The sequence below is a fragment of the Hyaena hyaena genome, unplaced genomic scaffold (assembly GCF_003009895.1).
Source record: "Hyaena hyaena isolate Hyena2069 unplaced genomic scaffold, ASM300989v1 scaffold_440, whole genome shotgun sequence".
Lineage (NCBI taxonomy): Eukaryota > Metazoa > Chordata > Mammalia > Carnivora > Hyaenidae > Hyaena > Hyaena hyaena.
The window spans coordinates 45,219-68,596 of NW_024081072.1; the positions used below are offsets into that span (position 1 = coordinate 45,219).

At 35.5% G+C, this 23,378-nt stretch overlaps 1 protein-coding gene across 3 annotated transcripts in view; it reads right to left on the reverse strand.

The window, feature by feature from the left end:
* The window catches only part of NAA16 (N-alpha-acetyltransferase 16, NatA auxiliary subunit), a 62,074-nt gene that overhangs the window by 37,268 nt on the left and 1,428 nt on the right, over positions 1–23,378 (reverse strand). Inside the window, exons 2-9 of one of the 3 annotated variants that reach the window (XM_039253148.1) lie at positions 19,535–19,619; positions 17,486–17,590; positions 15,997–16,154; positions 14,649–14,783; positions 11,671–11,824; positions 8,204–8,323; positions 7,156–7,182; positions 5,688–5,783 (exon numbers count right to left, since the gene is read on the reverse strand). In XM_039253148.1, the coding sequence (XP_039109079.1) occupies positions 5,688–5,783; positions 7,156–7,182; positions 8,204–8,323; positions 11,671–11,824; positions 14,649–14,783; positions 15,997–16,154; positions 17,486–17,590; positions 19,535–19,619 (880 nt within the window). The remainder of the gene's footprint in view (positions 1–5,687; positions 5,784–7,155; positions 7,183–8,203; positions 8,324–11,670; positions 11,825–14,648; positions 14,784–15,996; positions 16,155–17,485; positions 17,591–19,534; positions 19,620–23,378) is intronic. The other 2 variants (XM_039253149.1, XM_039253150.1) reach the window with 2 other exon arrangements.

Sequence of the window (23,378 nt, forward strand, 5' to 3'; positions counted from 1 at the left end):
TCTCTATCTCAAAATAAATAAATGAACTTAAAAAAAAAAAAAAATTCTGCCCTCATGAAACTTAACATTCCAGTGGGCAGGATGGATAATACATAAAATAAACATATGTTAGACATCTGACTGAGCCCCAGAGCATTTTAACATTACAATTAAATACCCTGTTTGCAACATCAAGTAAATAATCCTATCTTTATTAAATAAACCCTTACAAAAAAAAAAAAAAAAAAAACTTGGCAGCACTTTCTAGAAGCAGAAAAAAATGGAAAAGTTTTCATTTTAAATACAACACAAAGGCTTTAACTTGGTTAAGGCTTTAACTTTTTTGACAGGACAAGTTATTATATAAGGACATGGATTTGCCCACTCATTAAAAAGAAAAAGATACATACATCGTAAATGGCTTAACCTAAAGTAAAACTATTGAAACAATCCCTTAAGGTTTCATTATGAATCACAACACTTCACACACACACAAAAAATAGCAACAACCCAAAGTGGTTATTTTCACTTGTTGTGATTGACTACATTAAACAAAACATGCATACTCAATATAATTAGATGTCATAAAAATTTGAAAGAGATATTTAAATTTTATTAAGGGGGAAGTTTATCAAATATGAAAACAGGTTCAACATTTGTTAATGTACTATAGAAACCATTTCCAGATAATTTCTAATCTTTTATTAGATCATACACAAAGTATACTCTGGGTTAAATATACATCATTACTTCCTTAAAAATCAAAAGTAGTTTCAGAGATCAAAACTTTCCAGCACTTCCTCTGATATAAGGCAAAAGTTAACAATACTGGGGCACCTGGGTGGCTTAGTTGGTTAAGCATCCAACTCTTGATTTCAGCTCAGGTCATGATGATCTCAAAGTTCATGAGTCTGAGCCCTGCCCTGGACTCAGCACTGATAGCTCAGAGCACTGATAGCTCTCTCTATCTCTCTCTCTGCCCTTCCTGTGCTCGCTCTTTCAAAATAAGCAAAAAAAAAAAAAAATTTAAGTTAACTATATTGTGGTAGATCAGTGGGATGCAGCTGTTTAGAGAAATGTGTGACCATTTCTTCTGTATGAACTTGGACAAGTAACCTGTCCACTGAAGTCCTCACTTTCCCCACTGGAGGTGAGGGTAACAATGCTAGCAGTCTCCAGAGTATCCCTACATGGCTCAAACCAGAATACAAGTATACAGCAGTAAACAGAGTACCTGGCATACAGTGACCACTCAGTAAATATTGTCTATCATTACATGCCTTGATACCCTGACAGCTACTGTATTTCTTTTTTTTTTTTTTTAATGTTTATTTATTTTTGAGAGAGAGAAAGACAGAGCATGAGCTGGGGAGGGGCAGAGAGAGAGGAAGGCACAGAATCCAAAGCAGGCTCAGGCTCTGAGCTGTCAGCACAGAGCCCAACATGGGGCTCGAACTCACAAACTGCAAGATCATGACCTGAGCTGAAGTCGGACGCTTAACCAACTAAGACATCCAGGTGCCCCTGTAATTCTATAGTTAAGGATCTTTTCCATATTTGCTGACATCTGCTGAGAAAACAAGCATTGTATCTTCATGTCAAAGGCTATTCTGAACTCCTCTTTTTCCTCAACTTTCTCAGTCAATTCAGATCATCCTGGCAGATTGCAATTAAAACACAATATACTCAGTTCTCAAGTATCCATAATTTTGAAAGCCTCCTCTCCGGTTAAACTGTTATTTAAACAGTGCAGCTGTGAGAAAGAACGGGGAAGTTCTTCATGTGCTGACATAAAGCACAGACACAGAGTTAAGTAAAAAGAAAAACCAAGGGTATGCCAATCTATGCTCCCAGTTTTGTACAAGAAGAAAAAAGGAAAGCTCTACAGAAGCCCACACACACAGGTTTGTGCTTGCATATACACAATCCATTTATGGAAGAATACACCACCTCCTGGTAACAATGGCAGCCTCCAGAGAAGTAGGTGGTAAGAGGATAGACAGAGGATTTCCACTTAAAAATCCTTTTGTCTGGAACTATAATAATGCATTATCTTAACAAGAGGTCTCCAGACAGCTATTCAAATGCTCAGTCACATACTACATTCCAAAATTACTTACCATGACTGACCTCATAAGGTTTTCTTTAGGAATAAGAAAAACCCTTTCACAAGAACAAATAATCTCTCTTCTTCCTGATTATTTTAAAATAATTTTTAGTAACCTCCACAGTCTTTCCTTTACGGGGAAAGAAAAGACCATCAATCATTATGTGCCTGCTTAGCATTACCGCTTATCAAGTAGGTTATCTGTCTATACAGATCTATACTAAGTCTTCTCCAGATGTGTAGTATAGATTCAAATACAAACTGCTGTCTCAAAAACCAGTGCTAAAATAACACACTCAACAAGATCAGACTGTATGTGGTTCACTGGGAATTTATTCTAAATGGTGAGGATGTTCTCAGTATAAAAAAGAAATAATTATGTGACCTGATGGAGGTGTTAGCTAACATACTGTGGTACCACTATGGTAGTATCACAACGTATGAATGTATCAAATCAAGAGTTATACACTTTGAACTTCTATAATGTTATATGTGTATCTCAATAATAAATAATCCAATGAAAAAGAATGGAGCAAAATTTGAGTAGAGCTTTGTGTTTAATACTCTGGGTTATCTCCTTCCCTCTCTCCCCTGCCTTGGCCAGTGAAGACTAATACAACATGATGAAGTAAACCAGTTATTTTGAAAAGTAGCTACATCCCTACATTATTTTTGTAGCGCTTAATATTTTAGACTGTTGGAGAATCTACCTAGGACTTCTGTGTTCACTACTTGAGAGTTTTAAGCCTTTTTAACTAAAAACTGAAAACTCTTTTTTAAAACTTTCACCCTACATTCTCAAGTTCCATGTTTCTTGTATAAAAATCGTATTGCTTTTGATAATATCAAGATGCTTTTCTTACACATAAGAATATTTCTAGACAGGCAAAACAACATGAAGTATTCAGCTTCTACACAGGTATAATCAGGTATCTGTATAATATTACATAAGCTCATTGGAGCTCTCTAAGTCCATGTATGTTAGAACCTCACAGTGATGTTGACCTTGAAGTCCATGCCATCAGACCCTTCAACTGAGCCCTATCTTGTATAAAGATGCCTTTAGCATTTCAAAGACAGAGTGCCCAGAGGGTCCAGGATAATTCCACTTAAAGCTAAATTGCACTTTATAATCAACAGTTGGTTCCAAGCTGTCTTTCAATAAAAATATATTTCTTGTCATGTAGTAAGAGCTTTTAGCAAACTTTATTAACTATGAAAAAAAATCAAGGCAGTGTAAATTTGAAACCCCATGTTCCAATAAGGAGTAACAGAACTAAGATATCTTATTAATAATCTTAAAAGTTAGGGGCGCCTGGGTGGCTCAGTCGGTTATGCATCCAACTCTTGATTTCTGCTCAGGTCATGATCTCAAGGTTCGTGAGTTCAAGCCATGCTATGCAAACTCTGCTGACAGTGCAGAGCCTGCTTAGGATTCTCTCTCCCTCTCTCTTAAAATAAATAAACATTAAAATAATAATTATAAAATTAAATGAGTTTTCCTTCTTTCCTAAGAAGAACATGGATGCATGTGAAAACTCCAAACTAAGAGATATCCCCATTCATAACGTCAATACATTATACATGGAAACCAATTTTAAAAAAAGAAGCCAGATACAAAGGCTGCATATGGTAAGATGCCATTTACATGAAATGTCCAGAACAGGCAACTCCACAGGTACAGGATATAGAACAGTGGTTGCCTGGTGCAGGGAGTGCAGGGGGAGTGCAGCCTGGTGCGGGGAGTGCGGGGCGAGTGCAGCCTGGTGCGGGGAGTGCGGGGAGTGGCTGCTAATGAGTGTGAGGTTTCTTTTGGGAGAAACAAAAACTTTCTGAAACCAGATCGTGACAATGATTGCACAATTCCATGAATATACTAAAACACAGAGTTGATACTTTAAAAACTGAATTCTGTGGTAGCAAATTATATTTCAAATGCTGTTATTTTAAAAAAGACATAGAAATGTAAAGTCAAGCATATGTGTTTATCTTCAATAAAACACGTATGGGAATGCTCTTCCTTGCACAGGATGCCCCATCTCTGAAATTTACAATGCATGTACAAAAGTTCTAACAGGTCCCACAGAAACCTGACTGCTATGTTCAGTCCAAAGTTTCCCCGACTCTACTGACTGACACTCAACTGATGAACATCTTAGCACATCACTACCCTCCCCACCAAGCCTGATACTATCCATGTGAGCATAATGTTCCCTGAAGAACATCAGGGAAATCTGCTTTCGGTATTTCATAAAGCCAAAACAAAAATGAGAGATCAGAAGAATGCCATTTATCTATTGGAACTTAGATATACTAGTGGAAAATGAATTGTTTATAATAAACTCGTACTGATTAATACATTTCTAACAGGTACTTCGTATATTTTTTAAGTCAGTCAACTAAAAACCTTTTTTAATTTCCATGAATCTTTTGATAAAGAAAAATTATAACCCAACTATTTGCACTATAAATGAAAATTCATTAGAAAATATACCCCCTCCTCACCCCATGCCTAGAATAGATTTTTTAAGTTCTATTAGCTTTCTAAAGTCTGACTTATATCAAAAGACATGCCAGAAGTCCCAACAAATAATTCATAATCTATAGAACTTCCAACTAAAAAAGAGATAACCTTTAAAAAAGGGCACAAATCTTCAAATATTAACTATGTGAAGAACTAATATACTTTTACTTCTTCTACAACCCCAAAGTGAAGGAGTTCAACTACATACACAACTTGGATCAAGTTCATGAATACACTACTGTTCAATAAAAACAAGTCACAAGTCACAGAATACATACCATAGTGCTCCAATTTACATTATGTACAAAAACAGGGATGGCGGGGGGTGAGGGGCGGTGGCAGGGATGATTTTCTAGGGATACAAAATACATAGAGCTCTCTAAAAACAAGGGCATGATAAAGGCGGATTTCAGGAAAGTAGACAACACTGAAGACAGAGTGCCTTCACAGGGAATAGTGATGTTCTTAAACAACGTGGTGGACACAAAAGGCTCACCATTCTTTCTTTGAATTTATGCTCTAAAAAGAAGACCTAAGGAGTGCCTGGGTGGATCAGTTGGTTAAGCATTCAACTTTGGCTCAAGTCATGATCTCACAGTTCACTAGATCAAGCCACGTGTTGGGCCCTGTGCTGACAGCTGAGAGCCTGGAGCCTGCTTCAGATTCTGTCTCCCTCTGCCCCTCCCCCACTCACTCCCTGTCTCTCTCTCCCAAAAATAAATAAAAAACATAAAAAATAAGATCAAAACTTCAAAACTTCTACCACTTAAATCATAATGCCTTACATAGTGTTTGTCATTTCTAGTGAATTTAATTGATCTTCTAAATCTAGTGTTTAATTTTTAAAGTCATGTAAGAAAAACAATGCCCAAAAAGGTCATTTCTAAGACTTGAGACAAACATATAGCCATATGCTCAACATTCTTATTATCACATGCATAATAAATTCATAACTGATCACTCCCACCCCCAAGACTGGTGTCGATATAAACTCTGTAGCAGAAACAAGTTTTTTAAATGTGAATGATGTTGAACAACAAATAATTATTAGTGTTACAAAAGATATCCTAATATTACCTGGGGCAAGATTCAAAGGTAATCTTCTAGGTGAAATTGCTCTGGGGTGCTGCTTACTAATTTCTTCATAAATTTGGAGCCTCTCTTCTAAAGTGCCTATTATCAGTAAATATGTGTGAGATTCAAAGCATCAGAACTTTTATCTATGATAAAATGCTATAACTTAAAAAATGTTACAAAGATTGCATTATCAATATTAAAGCTGCGCCCAATTTTTATAAGAATGACATGAAAACCTGTGGTGGTGAAATCATATCATCAACAAAACACCATTTTAAACTCAATTTCCAGATAAATCCAAAACTGCTTTTATCACAACAGATTCTAATCCAACTCAAATCATACACATGCAAGACATATGGACTCAAGACACATAGCGCTTCTCTTCTATTCCTTAGTGCACAACCCGTGAGAAAGGGCTCTTTCATGACTTATCTTACACAAACTCTCTGATCCAATGAAGGATGAAGCCTACACACCTCCTCACAAAAGGCTGTAATACCCACTGATTAGATTTTAAAAAGCAACTGTTTCAGCATCATCAATGTCAATGTTTTATCGTTTAAAAAGTGAACTAAATTTCTAAAGTACTTTTAACACTTAAAATCTTCAATGAAGCTCCATTATAAAGAATCCCATTCGTACAGATTTTTAAAGTGGCAAATTATTTCTCTCAAATATAGTGATTGATATAAAATATACTTCTAATAGAAAGTTGGGTCTTCCCTCCTAAGACCAAACTAATTTTATAGTACTAAATAGAAAATATATATATACATATATACACCTGTATAAACATATATACATATACTAAGCAAGATACATGTGACTCTGCAGTAACAATCTGCAAGGTAGGATCTGGGTCTTGTTCATTATGCTAAAGTAACATCTAACATAATTTACAAAGAGAGATTATATGCACTATTTCATATAAGCAATAAGACAATTTAAAACAGAATTTTAAGAGAAAACAAATTTGATTTTAAACTATAAGGTTTTTAATTGATTTTAACTCAGAAAACAGAAATATTATTGTAAGAAGAACCCTTGGTGCTAGCAATCAAGGTATCTCCATCCTAAATGTAGTGTACACTATCGAGACTATAAATATAACACTTAAAAAGGTAATGTTTAATTTTGTTTAACTCTTTCCTTCCCCCAGTAGTATGTTTTGGAGCTCCAATGTGGTGGGATTCAAAACCGGGGATATATGAAAGAAAATTTCTATATTCTGTTAACAACTTGGAGACTTCATGAAATATCAAGGACCCTTATTCTAAAATTTACATGAAGGCTATCTACTGCTTTTAAAAAGCAGGTCTCATATTTAAGCCTAATGTTAAGAGTATAAGAAAAAAATTCTCCACTACCTCAAATATAACAAGCCTTATAAATGCAGTTAAATTAAGACAAAACCAAACCATTCAATGCCCTATCTGAAGTCACAAGTTGGAGCTCCAGAACTTACCATGGGGGAGAAAAGGTCCTACAGAACCTAAGAAGATAAAGTAATGTAATTAGTTTGTAATCAAAACATTTTATAGTAAATGTGGTTCTTGACATGGAGCATGCTTAATTCAATCTACATGTCAGTAACTGATGGTTTACAGAAAAACATTACAGTTATCTCACATTTCCAACCTTCAAATATAGAACTTTTGTCCTGATTTTTTAAAAACACAAATTACTGATGTAATCAATGGTTTTGTTTTCATCATTTTCTTAAAACAATTTAAAGGAAACAATGAATGGTCTGTGATATTAAATTTTAAACACAAACAGAAAACCTGGTAATTTATAGTGATGAGAACACAACAAATAAATTTTTCTCATGGGTCACACTTATATAAATGAGTATGAGTAGCTACATATTTTTACCATATTTTTTAAATTTACAAGTTCTGCGGTTTCAACACCCTTGAGCCATGTTTTCATAATTATTTGAGCCATATATTTATCCACGAATAAACATGTTAGGAATATTAACTGCTCTGAACAATATTTAATTATGAAAATATCAGGGAAAATTTAGGAAAATATTCTAGATCTCCAAAAAGGACAGTTTTACCTAATTTGAAAAGAAGATATGTAACATTTTGCTCTATGCAAAGTAGTCCAGCCAGAAATTAAGAGGGTAATTTTCATGCTGATGCTACACAATACATACCCTCAGCAAAACTGCTTTGTTGAGCGTAACAAACCTCTAATTCTTTAAAAAATATTCAGTAATTACATTTCCAAGAAACGGAATGCTCATTTTCTTCCCCAGCTCTCTAGTTAGTCTAAATTGGTAACATTTTAATGGATCAAGGAACTTAAAATGATCTGTGAGCATTTATCACTTAAGTATAAATAAATATCTGAATTTGTCTTCACTGCCATGTTTAACCTATAATTCTCCTAAGTGGAAAAATAAATGCTAATGCTAAAAATATCTGTCCTCAAATATCATTACAACTTTGCATTTACTTCAAGCACTAGTGAAGATAAGGGAGAGGAGAAAAATCATTACATACTAAGTTGCAGAGCTTTTTCCAAGCCTTCATAATAACACCAATTTTCTGCATTCCGATCAATCAAGTTTTTGAATACTTCACTGGCTTCTTTTAATCTTCCCAATTTCAACAGCATTTCCCCTAAAATTAAGTTTAAATTCACATTCATTTTACTCAAACATTAAATAACTTTCTGATCTCATAGATTTCACTAAGCTGCATTAACATACTAGATGTTTATGAAAAAACTGTATGTGCTTCCCTTTGGGACATGTTGCAGTTTATACCACTAAACAGAGATTAACTCACAGCTTGCCTTCAGAAATGAACCTTCCTTTACACATTTTATTATATAGAATGTAATAGAGCCATTTTTGGCTCCCTCCCACACTTCAAATATACATATAGTATATTAAGTTCTTGGTAAAAATATTTGTATTATGCACATTTTTATATACCCCTTACAACAATTAAAGACTCCCAATACAGACTGGTAATTCTAATGAAACAGCCCTACATTTCTACTGCTAGATTTGAATGTACTTTTCCTAATAAATTCATATATTAAACAATTCTCCATTCAATTCTCTTAGCTTCCTTACTACATCACTAAAATTGGCAAAGTTTAACTCAGTAAAATAAAAACACTAAGTACCACTTGTGAAACCACAAAAACCATGTTCACACATGGATCACCCCTAAGGTTCAAATCCTTCTATGAAGCCACCCAATTGAAAGTAGGTTTGGAAAATGAGTATCTAAGTGTCTCAGGTAGAATAGAAAGCGCACCTAATTCAAGATAAAAGAGAGATTCTCAAAACAGTATACCTCAACTTCCTATTGCTATTTCCCCTTTGAAATGTCATCAGACATATTACTTCACCTTTCATCATCTCGGGAGAGACAATATATTAAAGCGGTTGTTACATGCTATTATTTTACTATTTATATGTATTACTCAAGCTCTAGAAGACTGATATAATTTCCAGCTTTACCATTTTCTAACTCTGTGACCCTGAGCAAGTTACAAACTTCCAGTGTTCACTTACCTATAAAATATAACTACCTCCATCTGCTTTTGTGATAAATAAATTTAAAGTGGTTAGCACAGGGCTTGGCACAAAACGAATACACATAAGTGTTTGCTACTTAAAACTATAAACATGCCATGTTCCTCCACAGTTAATTTCTGTCTAGTCCAGCTTTTACCCTGCTTATCTTGGGCAAATAGACAACAAGATAGATTTCAATTCCAAAAACCTTTGTTTTCTGTACCATCATAGGCAGAGATTATTACTAGAGGACTACGCAGAACAAAAAAGTACATTTGCATATTCATAAAGTAAGCAAAGATCTCTAATGTTATTTTTTATTAAAGGATCTTAATAAGCCAAGGACTACAAAAGACATAAATGTGTAAATGTCAAAGGTCTCTGGGGCCTGCAAAGTTCACCAAAAAAATAAGAATACTCTAACTTATCTCCATGAGCAGTATAAAGTATTGGCTTCATATTCAAGGGGATGGCCCCCAAGTTCCTGTCACTAGCAACATATGGATGAATGTGGTGACACTGCAACATGTAAACTTTTTAACTAGAACTGATCTCATTATATCATATCTACTTTTTAATCACTGAGTTCTGGACTGATGTCTTAAGAGAGAAAGCCATCCGAGTTAAGATATAATCAAGAAAAAGCAAATAATACATCAGAATATAAAAATAATTGCCATTTTTCTTTGCTCCCATCAATTTTAAGTAATAGAAGAAAGAAACCAGAACATTAAATAATTTATCCCCATTGTACTAGTTTGAAAAACACTGTTGTTCAATAGCCAAATAATGAAAAGAGCCCAAATGTCCATCAACTGATGAACGAAGAAGATGTTGTGTATGTGTATATATATATACACACAATGGAGTATTACTCAGCCATTAAAAAAGAAATCTTGCCATTTGAAATGACATGGATGGAGCTAGAGTATTATGCTCAGCGAAATAAGTCAGAGGAAGACAAACATGATTTCACTCTTATGTGGAATTTAAGAAACAAACCAGGTGAACACATAGGGGAAAAATAGAGGCAAACCATAAGACAGACTCTTAACTATAGGTACCAAACTGAGGGCTGACGGAGGGAGGGAGGCAGGAGGGATGGACTAGATGGGGTGATGGGCACTGCTGTGATGAGCATCAGGTGTTGTAAGTGATGAATCACTAAATCCCACACGTGAAACTAATTATTACGCTCTATGTTAACTAACTGGAATTTAAACAAAAACTTGGAAAAAAAATAAAATAAAATAAAAAAATAAAATAAAATAAAATAAATAATAAAATAAAATAAAATAAAATAAATAAAATAAATAAAATAAAATAAAATAAAATAAAATAAAATAAAATAAAATAAAATAAAATAAGGGTTCTGAAGCCCAGGAAGATGTGTTTACAAACTAAGTCTAGGACCTAAAGGCAGGGTAACTTTGGGCAAATCCTTAACCTCTCTAAGCTTTAGTTTCCTCAATTATAAAATGGGGATAATCTACCCATGTTAGAAGTGTTAAAAAATTAAATGAAATAAAGAAGTTTACGCAATTACATACTCCAAGACATAGGAAAAGTAAATAAATGTTAGCTATTATTTTTATGAAGTTTAAATGTCCTACAACTATATGAAACTTTAGTTTTAAACTAATTATTACTGGGGCACCTGGGTGGCTCAGTCGATTAAGCATCCGACTTCAGCTCTGGTCGTGATCTCATGGTCCGTGGGTTTGAGCCCCACGTCGGGATCTGTGCTGACAACTCAGAGCCTAAAGCCTGTTTCAGATTCTGTGTCTCCCTCTCTCTCTGACTCTCCCCTGTTCACGCTGTCTCTCTCTCTCAGAAATAAATAAAACATTTAAAAAAAAAAGCTTTAAACTAATTATTACTTTAGTTGGACATTTTATTATAGTATTGCTCAGAGAATGGTAACTGATGAGCAAAACTTCGTTTTAAAAAAATGTACTTAACCCCTTGTTGATGAACATTTTAAACAAACTATCCAGACCCTGCCTTCATAATTAGCCCATATTGAAAATAAATCAATCTTACTTTCATAATGATCCCCCAGGTCATCATTTACTATTCTCATTGTAATTTATTTCATGGATATGTATTTGGGGTAAGGAATATGAAGGGAATATAAGACACTGCCTACGAAAATGGAATCTGGAGTCCGAATCCCTAGACTCAAATCCAGCACTACCTAGCTGACTTAGCTGTATGACTTTGGGCAAGGCACTTAACCTCTCTGGTTCCTCAGCCCTTCATCTCTAAAATGGATATAAGAACCATATCAAGATACTGTTATGATGATTAACTTACTAATTAATAATAAAAATGTTTTCTTATTATATAGCAAGTCTTATTTAAGTATCAGGACAAAGTATGTTGCTTTTATTCTTTAATTAAGACTACTAAAAAAGAAAAAGCAGATCAACTTACCTTTAATTTCTTCCACCAAAAGTTTATCACATATTTGTTTCTCATATGTTTCTATATGTTCCAAAGATTCCTGAAATAGGTCTGCCTCTCTCATCACTTGATTCTGGTATAGTATCAATTCACTATATTCATAGTCCATTTTGTTGGGAGGAACCTGAAAAAAAATTAGCAAAAATTATTTATATAATTATATAAAACAGTTATAGATCTTTAATTTCTTCCTCAGAAAAGTCATTCACATTGACAAAAAGCAATCCAGAGCAATTACAAATAGAGGAGTGATTAATAGTTAAGAAAATATTCTTCTTTTAAAAATTCATTTTATTTATTTTTGAGAGAGAGAGAGAGAGGTAGAGGAGAGAGAGTGAAAGGGACTGAAAGGGAGAGAGACTGAAAGGGAGAGAGAGAATCCCAAGTGGGATCCGCACTGTCAGCCTGAAGCCTGATGTGGGGCTCGAATTCACAAGCCAAGACATCATGACCTGAGCTAAAATCAAGGTTGGTCGCTTAGCCAACTGAGCCACCCAGACGCCCCAATACATTCTTTAAAACAAACAAAAAGGTGGCACTTCTGCCTATGGCAAACTCAAGATTGATTCAGGTCAGCAAATCCTATACCCACAGAATATGAAAATGATTAAAATCCTACACAATCTACCAAAAACTGCTAGAATAAAAAAGTTTAGCAGGGTGACAGAATACATGATCAAAATACAAAAATCAATTATACTTCAATATACTAGCAACCAACGACTCAAAAACAAAACTAAAATAATTTCATTTATAATAGCATCTAAAAGAACAAAATATTTAGGACCAAATTTAGGAAATAAAACCAATACACTTAAGACAAAAAGATTGCTGGGAAAAATTAAAGACCTACATAATGGAGATATACTAAACCATGTGTGTGGTTAGATATTCAATATTGAATATCTATTGAATACAGAATACTCAATATTGTTTTGATGGCAATTTTCCCCAAGTTGATCTACAAATTCAATGCATTCCATATGAAACTCTCAGCAAGCTTTTTTGCAGAAATTGACATGTTAATCCTAAAACGCCAATGGAAATAAAATAAATCCTGAATAGCCAAAAGAATCTTGAAAAAGAGCAAAGTAGGGCATGCACTTCAAATTTCAAACTTACTATAAAGCAACAGTAATCAAGATAGTGTGGTATTGGCATAAAGGAAAAAGTAAAATTGATAAACTATGGCTTATTTATATAATGAAATACCAAAGAGCAGTTAAAAACAGATAAACTTGGGGCACCTGGGTGGCTCAGCCAGTTAAGCATCCGACTCTTGGTGTCGACTCAGGTCATGATCTCATGTGAGTTCGAGTCTCGCATTAGGCTCTCCACTTAAGCGCAGAGCCTGCTTTGGATCCTCTGTCTCCCACTCACTCTGCCCCTGCCCCTCCTTCCCTCCCTCTCTCTCAAAAATAAGCATCTTTTTTAAAACTGGATAAACTAGCCCTACATGTATCAACACAGATTATGTCTCAAGACATGAAAAGAACTGCATATTATTCAGTCACCTTTTTAAATATGTAAAGTAACAGTTTGTAACTTTTATGGACTTATATATAATGTAAACATGACTAGGAATGATCTATACCAATTTCAGAATAATGGCTACCTCTAGAGATGTAGGAGAAATTTATACTACTTCTATAATATTACTTTCTTTATAAATTTTTAAATTATTTAAGTTTTTTCAGTGAGAGAGCATGCACGTACGAGCAGGGGAGGTGGGCAGAGGGAGAGAATCTTTTTTTTTTCTTAAAGTTTATTTGAGAGAGACAAGAGACACCACAAGTGGGGGAGGGGCAGAGAGCGAGGGAAAGAGAAAGAATCTCAAGCAGGCTCCGCAATGCCAGCACAGAACCTCATATAACTGTTAGATCCTGAGCCAAAACCAAGAGTCAAGACACTTAACTGACTGAGCCACCAAGCAGCCCCAAGAGAGACAATCTTAAGCAGGCTCCACACTCAGTGTAGAGCCCAATGCAGAGGTCAGTCCCATGACCCTGGGATCATGACCTGAGATGAAATCAAGACTTGAACATTCAAGCATTTGAACCATCCAGGTATCCCAAATATTTCTTAAAAAAAATAATAAAACCTGGAGAAATTGTGGCAAAGTGTTAGCATCTATTTATCTTGTGATGCACAGTATATATTTTTTGCATTTTTCTATTTTGCATATGTATTAAATGTATTTAACATATTTATATGAAACATAAAGTAATATATATGAGAAATAATTCCTATAATCACAAAACTATTTTCATTTTTATGTATTCTTTTCTTTCTTTAGTCATTTGAATCATCAAAATAATAAAGTACACAAATTTTCATATTATTTATTTTATATCAAGAATTCTGTGTGTTTTAAGGGTACCTGGGTAGTTCAGTCAGTTAAGTGTCCAACTTTGGTTCAGGTCATGATCTCACAGCCTTATGAGTTTGAGCCTGGCATTGGGCTCTATGCTGAGCTCAGAATCTGGAGCCTAATCTGGATTCTGTGTCTCCCTTTCTCACTGCCCCTTGCCCGCTCACACTCTGTCTCTCTCTTTCTCTCAAAAATAAATAAACATTAAAAAAAAAAAAAAAAGAATTTTGGGGGCACCTGTGTGGCTGAGCTGGTTAAGCATCCAACTTCGGCTCAGGTCATGATCTTGTGGTTCTTGAGTTCGAGCCCCACACTGGGCTCTGTGCTGATAGCTCCCTCTCTCTGCCCCTACCCTAGTCATGCTCTGTCTCTCTCTCTCTCTCCCTCTCTCTCAAAAATAAATTATTAGAAAAATTTTTTTTATTCTGTATTTTAATTTTTTCCAATTATTTCAAAATTTTTTCAAGTTTTTCAATGGGTCCCAAAGACTTTCATGTATAATTAGGAATCAGGGCAATACAGAAGTCAACTATTTTAGTTTGTGTAGATGGGGGAAATTTTAGAATGAAGTTCTTACTTGCTGAGTTTGTCTAAACTCTTCCAATAGTTTTAGTGCCATATCATAATCTTTCAGCAAATGGTATGCAATAGCGTATCCAATCCAAGAAGCACGCTGTGTTGGGCGCAACTGAAGAAGCTGATACCTCGTCTCCTAAAAAATAAAAAAATAAATTAAAAATTGTCTTTTTCTCTTTTGACTTTAACTTTCTCTAAAATATTTGTATTTCAACACAGAGCTATAAGAAAACAACTTAATGCCTTTAACTCCTTTCTAATGAATTCAATGAACAAACACCAGTTCCTGAATAAAACAGAAATACTTTTTATCTAGATTACTTAAGTTTTAGAATACTCTGTAATGCTCACTGTAAAGCTTTTACTAAAAAGCTATCCCTGGTGCCCATGCTTTTGGGTTGCCTTATAAAATTACTTTTATAAATGCAAATTTCTTTTGATAACTAAACATCTTAGAAAAGAGACTAAGATACCTTTTTATGAAACTAAGTTCTGGAAGAATGATACCTTTTATTAAGCTTAGCAGAACTTGAGCTCAAAATGTGCAAAAATCTAGGGGTGCCTGGGTGGCTCAGGTGGTTGAGCAACTTCAGCTTAGGTCATGATCTCACAGTTCATTGGTTTGAGCTCCGCGTCAGGGTCTGTGCTGACAGCTCAGAGCCTGAAGCATGTTTCAGATTCTATGCCTCCCTCTCTCTCTGCCCCTCCACTTCTCGTGCTCTCTCACTCTCTCAAAAATAAATAAACATTTTTTTAAAAATCTGCAAAAATCTAGGCACAGGATATAAGGATTTGTGTGGCAGTAGAAGACAAAAGTAAAAAGTAAATGAAAGAACTTAACTTATTTAAAGAGAACCAGTAAGAGTTGGTGGTCTCCTTCACCTAAGGGAGAGAATTCCACTGTGGATATACTGAAGTTAGTGTACTCCACAGAATAAGCCCCCGGAGATGCCCAGCAGATTGGAAGATGTCAGTGTGAAGAGGTCTGGACTACAGAAAGTCTGCTTTATAGCAATCCTGCCCACATCATTTTATATTTACTAACCCATAACAGAGAAAGCTAATTAAGTCCTACATTTAGATTTCAATTATAAAAGATTTAGTACAGCATTTGCACATAGAAGACAGTCTAGTTTTTTAAAAAGCACTAAATGAATAAACAGTTACCTTTTTATGATTAAGTATGCAGTTCCACAACTATAATGGGGGAATGTCTCAGATGACTTTCCCTTCTGCTACAGATAATAAGCAATCAAATCTACATAATCTCAGCCTATGCTCACCTCATTCTGAACCCACGTTTTTAAATTATGTCTGCTGTAAAAACATGTAGACTTAAGACTACTTACTCGATAACCTTCAAGGTCTCTCATTTGGATCTGCAACAGAGAGAGATCTCTCAAAATTTGTAGATTATCTTTATCTAATTTGAGGGCATTTCGATAACACTTAATAGCTTCATCATACTTCTTATCAGAACGCTGCAAGAGTCCATAAACATGCCAACCTACTAAGTTAAGGAAATAGAAACATTCATAGATACTAGAATATACTATGCTACATATCTAATATAAAGCTTACCTTAACGAAGTGGTATGTTGTCAGAGGGAGGGGGACCGTGAGCAGTGGTAAAAAGTCAAACCAAATTTGTCCTGATTGACATTTGTTAAATTATTAAAGTTGGGTGAGGGGCACATAGGGGTTCATCAGTCTATGCTCTTCACTTACACTTGTTTGGAATTCTCCATTGTATTTATGTAACCTTAGAAAATCCTTGGTAAAGATTCCTCTATCTATTCCTCCTTACTTTCTCACCCCAGCAACTCAACACTTACTTATGCTTCATTACTATATACACAAAAACTGCAACTATCTTTTAAATCTAGTTTATAGTCAATCAACTCTCCAACAACATGTAACCATCAGTTAATTCACTAGTGATATGAAAACCACAAAAATTAAGTTTTTATTTATTGTAAATTAAAGTCAGCATATCTTAGGGCCAAAAAAACTATCATACTTACATGCCCTCTCTCTTCACTCTGGGGTAGGCACTGAGATAAAGAAATGAGTATTTAGTATTTTGAAAGAATCATAAGCTAAATACATGAAAACACTACTTAGACTATTGATGTTCAATATTGGCCAATAGCTAGATGAATGAAATATAAAATATTAAGATCCAAGGGCAACATGTGAAAAGATTGTGAATAAGTGTACAGATAGGCCAAACAAAAATGAAAGTCAACTTCGATGACCCATCCTTAAAACGTACTTTTGTCTGTTCGTATACTGAGATACCAGCCAATGAAAAATACAATTAAGTATCCAGTGAAGTTACCAGCTTTGTCCCTGTGCAACAGAAACCAAACTGAAGAACCCAGATCATACTCAATACTAAATAAATTCTGTTTTAAAACAGGGTTGTTCTGAATTTTTCTTCTGAAATGTCTAAAACAAAGTTTAAAGAACACAAATTTTACTATACAAGTCAGTCAGTTGGAATGACAGCATGGTATCAGTCTATGGGTATGTAAGAAAAAAACCGGGTTTCAAGTCACATATCAGTTACTTTTCTCTCACACTAAGCACAACTGAAGGGAAACATACTGTACAGAGATTCTCTTTCAATCAACTGTAAGAAACAAGAGGTGGGGAACAGAAGAAACTAGTATTATAAAATGTTGATAATTATTCAAGTGGAGTAATGGTACACAGAGTTTGTTAAATTCTTTCTTCTATGCAAAACTTTCCATAGTAAAGGTCTGTTTTTCCTGAATTAGAAAACCCTATTAAATGGAAAATAAATAATAAATTTTAATTATCACAAAAGGATACAGACATGGCTCTTGACATCATTACGAAGTCCTTTACGAACAAATTCATATGCTTCTTCTTTTTTTCCTAAGCAGTTCAATGTTAATCCTTTCATAGCCAAAGTCTCTGAAAAATATTTTTAACTTCTATTTACACACAAAGAATTCAAATTATTCTCTTAGCACGATTTTATTTTGTTTGACTCTTAGTACTATTTTAATGTAGTATCTGCCAATACTTACATTGTCTTTTTAATCACATAGTTAGAACTTCTCTTCAATACAAAAAGTAAAACTATATTTAGGTGCTTATTAGAGCTTAACCTGAATCCTTTTCTGAAATCCCTTAGGCTGAGACTGAGTTCCTACAATGCTTCCTGCCTTAGAAGCAGGAAGATTGAGATTATTCTGCTGAGAAAAGGTAACACAGTAGGCACCGAATCCTGTTGAGTTAAATCTACTACAGTGGCTCCACAGCTTTCATCTGAGATCACTTCTATCCATCACCTGATTTACACCCCACAAAAACAATCTTCCTTAGCAAAGAGATGTACGCAACGTAAAAATCAGCTTATTCAATATCAACACACAGTTCACTTTTGACTGCAAGTTTATTCCAACTAATTTTAGTTAAGCTTATTAACATCAGTTTGCATTTCAAGAGTGTAAGACTGGACTGCAGGAGTGGCAACCCAAGAATATATTTAAGGCAGCTAATGAAATGATTCTCTGAATAAATCCACAAGCAGGGAATTAGACAAGAACAATGGTTTGCAAATGATCTCTGTGGACTGTGGTTTTCAGAACATGGTGAGCCAGCAGTCAGGCCCCTACAAACATCTTCATTTATCTGTCATTTATACATATTTATCTGTTTTTCCCTCAAGCTGCCATTTGGATAAGGGTTCCATGGAGAAAAACTTGAAAACAAGCTTTACATATTTAAAACTCTATGAAGACTTCTCTCCATTTCCTTCAAAGAATGTTTTAAATGTTATTTGAAAGCTGAGCAGAGTTGGCCTATTTTCCCAAGAAGATGCTCTTAAGAGTTACCCAAGTCTAAATACTACATGGCAATGAGAAAGAATGAAATCTGGCCATGTGTAGCAACATGGATGGACCTTGAGGGTGTTATGCTGAGCGAAATAAGTCAGGCAGAGAAGGACAAATATCATATGTTTGCACGTATAGGAGGATTAGGAGGAACTTGACGGAGGAACAAGGGGGAGAAGAAGGGCGGAAATGGTGGGGGAAAAGGAGAGAGGCAAACCATGAGAGACTCCTGAATGCTGACAAAAACTGAGGACTGATGGATGTGGGGGGGAGGGGGGATGGGCATGGAGGGGGGCACTTTGGGGATGAGCACTGAGTGTTATGTGGAAACTAATTTGACAATAAACTATTTGTAAAAAAAAAAATAAATAAATAAAGAGAAAATAAGCAAACTTAAAAAAAAAAAAAGAGTTACCCAAGTCTAATATTCAGAGACCCCAGTTAGCTGTGCTTCACTGTAGGACCGTAACTTGCATGTCTAACAAGCACAGGTCACCAGTGAAAAAGGAGGAGACAAGCGAATATAGACCTATTAACACCAGTGCTAGAAAAACAACTCAAGATAAACAATTTTATGACAAATCAATAGTATCTAACTTAAGTATTTATATATAAAGGTCAGCAGATATATAAAAAAGACATCTACCAAAGAATAAAATACATCTGTTTTTTATACCACTTCTGTATTGCATATATGATCCTCATTTCAGACAAGAAATCAAAGTATAAATTTAAAGTTCTATTCAAAGTAATAAATGAAATGAGATCTATAAAATGCTGTTATATACTCCAATTATTCCCCAATAGATCAACCAACCACTTATCTGAAAGTGAAGGCTGCACAGACACCTAAGCATAATAAAAGGAAAGGGAACTAGAATAAGATCATTTGTTAGTTACTAGAGAACTACAAGGCCATGGAATCTGGGAAGTATTCTTCATTCACTATTAGGAATCTTATCTGTCTGATTTTGGAATTACAATTCTCCAAAGCAGTCTCTCACAGATGAGGCAATACCTCCATGTTCAGCAAATTTTGGATTCGAAAGAATCATCTTGCAAAACTTGAGGCCATTTTTGTACTGCTTCTGTTCATAACATTTCTGTAAAGAAATATGAACAAGAATTAATAAAGTGAATAGACACAGAGCAATTTTTCTTTGCATTATATAAATTCTAAATTCAAGATCCAAAATTAGGTCTAAAACATAAGCAATGGGAAGGTTTTATGCCAATTTAAATCACTTATAACATGAAGTATATTCTTGTAAACTACTCCTTGCCAAGTTGTTCTAGTATGAGTATTTTCACTTTCATAGAAGAGAAGGAAAAAATTTTTTAATTTTTTAATGTTTATTCATTTCTGAGATAGAGAGAGAGACAGTGTGAGCAGGGGAGGGTCAGAGAGAGAGGGAGAGAGGGAGACACAGAATCCAAAGCAGGCTCCAGGCTCTGAGCTAGCTGTCAGCACAGAGCCCGACGCGGGGCTCGAACCCACAAACCGTTGAGATCATGACCTGAGCCAAAGTCGGACGCCCAACCGACTGAGCCACCCAGGTGCCTCGAAGGAAACAAAATTTAATAAATAGGGAATTTAGGGGCACCTGGGGTGGCTTAGTTGCTTAAGCATCTTACTCCTGATTTTGGCTCTGGTCATGATCTCCCAGTTCATGGGTTCAAGCCCCACAGAGGGATCTGTGCTGTCAGTACAGAATCTGTTTCAGGTCTGTCCTCTCTCTCAATCTCTCTCTCTCTCTCTCTCTGCTCCTCCCTCACTTGCTCTCGCTCTCTCTCTCAAAAATAAATACACATTTAAAAAACTAAAAATAGGGAATTTTATTGTCAATCAATACTCCTACAATTTTTTTTAATTGAAAATCCAAAAGCAAAAAAATGTGGTAACAACAGAGAAAAAAATCCAGAAACTGCATTAGTGACACTTCAAGAATGAAACCAAGGCATGCATACACACGCACACAAGCAACTACTATATGTCCATACAAAACATGTTATCTCTCATAGGTATCCCTTAAGGTAGGTGTCACTACCTCCTCCCTACAGATGTAGAAATTGAAATGTAAGAGTTCACAAAGTTTGTTTATAAGTGGCTCAGCCTACTTGCAAACTCTGGTCTGGCTCCAAAGACCATGACCTTTCTGTCACTTGTCTAATACATGTGTGAGGAGCAACACCTCACTGCCACCAGCCAGGCTTAGTAACCAGCACCTGTCCACCGCAGCCACTGATCACATGAACGTCTCATCATCTTCCATTCACCCTCTCACTTCATTTCCATGGGGTCTCTTTCCAGCACTCAGCACGCCGAGTTTATGCCCACTTCAGGGCCTCTGCATGTGTTCCTTCTACTTGAAATGTTCTTCCCCAGAGCTTCCCTACCAGCAGAGTCTCACATGTCACCTCCCTGACCACTCTATCTAACACCACCAGCCTCCCACACCCGCAACACACATGCTATCATGTTACTCCATTTTCTACAGCGCACTATCATTCCCTGAAATTGTTATTTGATTACTTATTTAGTGCCTATCTTCCTCACCATACTGTATAACCTCCATGAGAACAGAGATCTTGTCTGTTTTAAATGCTGCATCCTCAGAGTCTACACAAATTAGAACTGCTCGATTAATATAGTATACCAAAAATAAGGGGCACTTGGGTGGGTCAGTCAGTTAAGGGTTCAACTTTGGTTCAACTTAAGTAAAGTCATGATCTTACGGTAAGTGAGTTCAAGCCCCACATCGGGCTCTGTGCTGACAGCATGGAGCTGGCTTCTGATCCCCTCTCCTCCTCCCTCTCTGCCCCTCCCCCACTCATTCTCTCTCTCTCTCTCTCTCTCTCTCTCTCTCTTTCCCAAAAATAAACATTTTTTAAAAAAGATTTAAAATAAAATACAAACATACAGTTTATTAGGTTCAAAGCAAAACACTACCAGGAAAGAAGGAGGAAGTGGTTAATCTTTGCAGTAGGGGTAGGATGTAGAGAGGAGAGTTAGAAAAGTGTTCATAGAAAAAAATGTTTAAATTGATGCTTCCTGGAGCACCTGAGTGGCTCAGTTGGTTAAGCATGGGCTCTTGACTTCAGCTCAGGTCATGCTCTTGCAGTTTGTGAATTCGAGCCTTGTGTCAGGTTCTGTGCCGATGACAGTGCAGAGACTGCTCAGGATTCTCTCTCTCCCTCTTCCTGCCCCCCACCAACTCTCTCTCTCAAATTAAATAAATAAACTTTAAACAAAATAAGTAAGTTGAGACTTCCTGATTGCCTCTGGGGAAGGGAACCTAGTAGTTGTGAGACAAAGATGGGAAAGAAACCTGAATTTTGAACCCTCTGAATATATCTCCTATTCCAAAAATATTTAAAATAAAATAAAAATAATCTGAGTTTGACTCTAAGAGTTCATCTAACAAATGGCAAGAAAAAGCAGAAGGAACCACTAGCCAATAGGAAAAGAAAATAAATATTACGGGTTTTTTCTGACTTAACAAATAATCTGGAAATACCAATACTCATATTACCAATAACAATAATAATAGTTACTACTTATTGGAAGCATTTACTAGTGTCAGGCACCATTCACTTAATCCTTACTTAAATTCCAGGAAAACCTATGAGATTACAGGTTATCTCCGTTTCAGATGGCGAGAGTGAGGCACATGGTTACTGAGTTTACAGAGCCAATAAGTTTCTGAGCCATAATTCAAACCAGGTGGTCTAGAGACACCTGGGTGGCTCAGTTGGTTAAGCATCCAACTTCAGATGACTTACAGTTCAGGTCATGATCTCACAGTTCATGAGTTCAAGCCCCACATGGGGTTCTCTGCTGTCAGCACAGAACCTGCTTCAGTAATTTTGTCTCCCCCCAGCCCCGGGCCTCTCCCCTGATGATTCTCTCTCTCCCTCTAAGTAAGCTTTAAACAAACAAACAAACAAATGAGGTAGTCTGTCTCTAGTATCTAAGTACACAGGTTAAAGAAAAGTGTTAAGTTTGGTAAGGAATATATACTCAGTACAAAAGACAGACTCTGGTTTCAACTCTCCTACTAACCAGAGAACCTTAGACATTTAGTCACTTACCATTCCTGGGTTTGTTTCATTCGTAAAAGAATGCATGGAATAGCTCCAAAATTCAACAAAACATAATGTCAATAGCCAATTTGGGGAATAAGACAGGCATGTATAAGCCATGCAGAACATGTAATCAGCTAGCTAGTAAATGTGTACAGATGTGTTCAAATACATTCGTAATTAATTTTTAAAAATTTACTGTTGTGGTAAAGCACTTAGGTCCACTAAACAAACTTGAAAAATAATTTTGCGTCTGTCTGTCATGCAGCTGTTGTAGCAAAAAATGGTACCCGCATTTATTGCAATTGTGAACTAATAAAATCATTCACTTTTGCAGCACCTTCCTAAATTCATGTAACCATATAATAAATATTACAGACCCAGATAAGAACATGTTTAGCATTTCCCAATTTATTTAGGGATCAAGTTAACTCAGCAGCAGCTTTAACTTTTGTAACTAGAGTATAATTAATCATATAGTTTTTTTAAATAATGTACTGATAACACAACTGGAACTAGAAAATATCCATACAGAGTGAAAATAAGTGTTCTGTCATCTTTTAGGTATAATGCCAAATGTCCTTAAATACAATTAACAACTTATAGATGAACTTGAATGGGTCAAAAAGTTCACTTCTCCAAATCCATCCTGTGATAAAGGTGGGGAAAAAAACGAAAACTAACAAAAATATATATACAAAGCCCAATGAAGCAATCTGCCACATTACTTTAATTAGAATCTTTTGTTTTCACACTTGTCTCTCATTGTTTGCTCAACA